This window comes from Salvelinus alpinus, chromosome 19 (assembly GCF_045679555.1).
Source record: "Salvelinus alpinus chromosome 19, SLU_Salpinus.1, whole genome shotgun sequence".
NCBI lineage: Eukaryota > Metazoa > Chordata > Actinopteri > Salmoniformes > Salmonidae > Salvelinus > Salvelinus alpinus.
This window is the reverse complement of record NC_092104.1, coordinates 7,129,631-7,131,140: the sequence shown is the minus strand read 5'-3', so window position 1 is coordinate 7,131,140 and position 1,510 is coordinate 7,129,631. Positions and strand designations below refer to the sequence as shown.

Genomic DNA, 1,510 nt, shown 5'->3' with positions numbered 1-1,510 from the left:
CATCTCAATACAAGATTACATATCTAGGTAACATTTTCATGCTTTGCAGTGTAAAAAAAAAGCTTACATCTGCAATATTAGGTACACCCACCAACACCGACTCAAATAGATCGATGTCGGTAAATCCAATGAATCAGTTATTTTTGTGATGAGGGATTCCCCAACACACTTCCTTATTTAATTATTTCCTTATTTGCGGCAATATAAACCCAGAATGCAAATGAATTCCATCACTCACTCTCAGAGCACTTCGATCTTGATCTTTAAACCTCAGCCGACCACAGCCAACCCAGACTCAAGATGCCCTTTAATCCACACTACTTGTTGGTCGTCCTGACTCTCTGCTGCTTTGCTGCTCTTCACGGTGAGATACAGTTCTGTTAATAAGCTGCTCAAATAGTTTGCAGTAAACATTTTTATTTTTATTGCAATAGAACCTAAAACGTAGCGTATGAATGTTTTTCATAACAAACTGTTCCCTTTAAAGTTAATCTATCAGTTGGTTTTAAGGATTTGACTTGACCTGCATTTACTTGACCTATTACGGTCTTCCTCTTCTTCCCTGCAGCGTTTCCAATGGGTGGCTTTGCTCCACGTGTGACATGTCGCTGCATCCGGACGTCCTCTGCCTTCATCTCTCCGATGCGGTTTCACAAGTTGGAGATCTTACCCGCAGGAGCCCACTGTAGTCGCATTGAGATCATGTGAGTCAACAGAATGTCACAAGTTTCAACATATTCTAATGAAACCATGGAGTCACTGGGCTTGGGTGAAGCACTAAACAGCAGTTTTCAAATGCATGTATGAAAAGTATGGGAGACAGGAAGTAGTGTAAGGAAAGAAAAAAAAAAAAAAAGTGTCACATTACTGTCTTACATCCAAACCCATTAGAAGTCCCTGAAGAGTTCAAGTCTCTCACTTCACACAACCTACAACAGGCTACAATAAATGCAATTTTCATGGCAAATCTCAGATATATATATATATATATATATATTTCTCTATGGTAGTTAGACTTCTCCTTGGCTGTAATATATCCTCTCCATTCATCAGCGTAACCAAGAAGGACAAGACCATCGTCTGTGTGAATCCAGAGGCAAGATGGATCAACAAGGTCATTTCCCTGTTAAAAAGGTAAATACAACACACGCACCAACACACACTTTTGTTTACTGTAACTTAAAAAAAACAAAAAACACAGACCATCTCTTTCAACAGTAACAAGGGAAGTGCAAGTGTCCCCATCTCAACCACTACGGACGGCATCAACATGATAGTGGAACAGCTACAGTAAATTGTAAACATCATCACATCAGTCAATCTGGAGCCAAATGGAATGAACACAATACACGTTTACGTAATACCAATGCATTAATTTGTAATATAGTAATACCAAATAATTTAGTTTCTCTGAAATTATCTCTGTACGTATGTGTTATTATTTAATGTCTTTATAATGTATTGTCTCTAACACAGAAAAATAAAGATGTACAAGACATACTTTTTAAAA

The 1,510-nt window shown here is 37.9% G+C and overlaps 1 protein-coding gene across 1 annotated transcript; it reads left to right on the top strand.

Annotated features, from left to right (window-relative positions):
• The first annotated feature begins 227 nt into the window (after positions 1–227).
• On the top strand, positions 228–1,510 carry LOC139544929 (C-X-C motif chemokine 13-like). Its single transcript, XM_071352138.1, has 4 exons — positions 228–364; positions 569–704; positions 1,054–1,134; positions 1,219–1,510. Exons 1-4 carry the CDS (start codon positions 301–303, stop codon positions 1,292–1,294), a joined length of 357 nt encoding a protein of 118 aa, XP_071208239.1. The 5' UTR covers positions 228–300; the 3' UTR covers positions 1,295–1,510.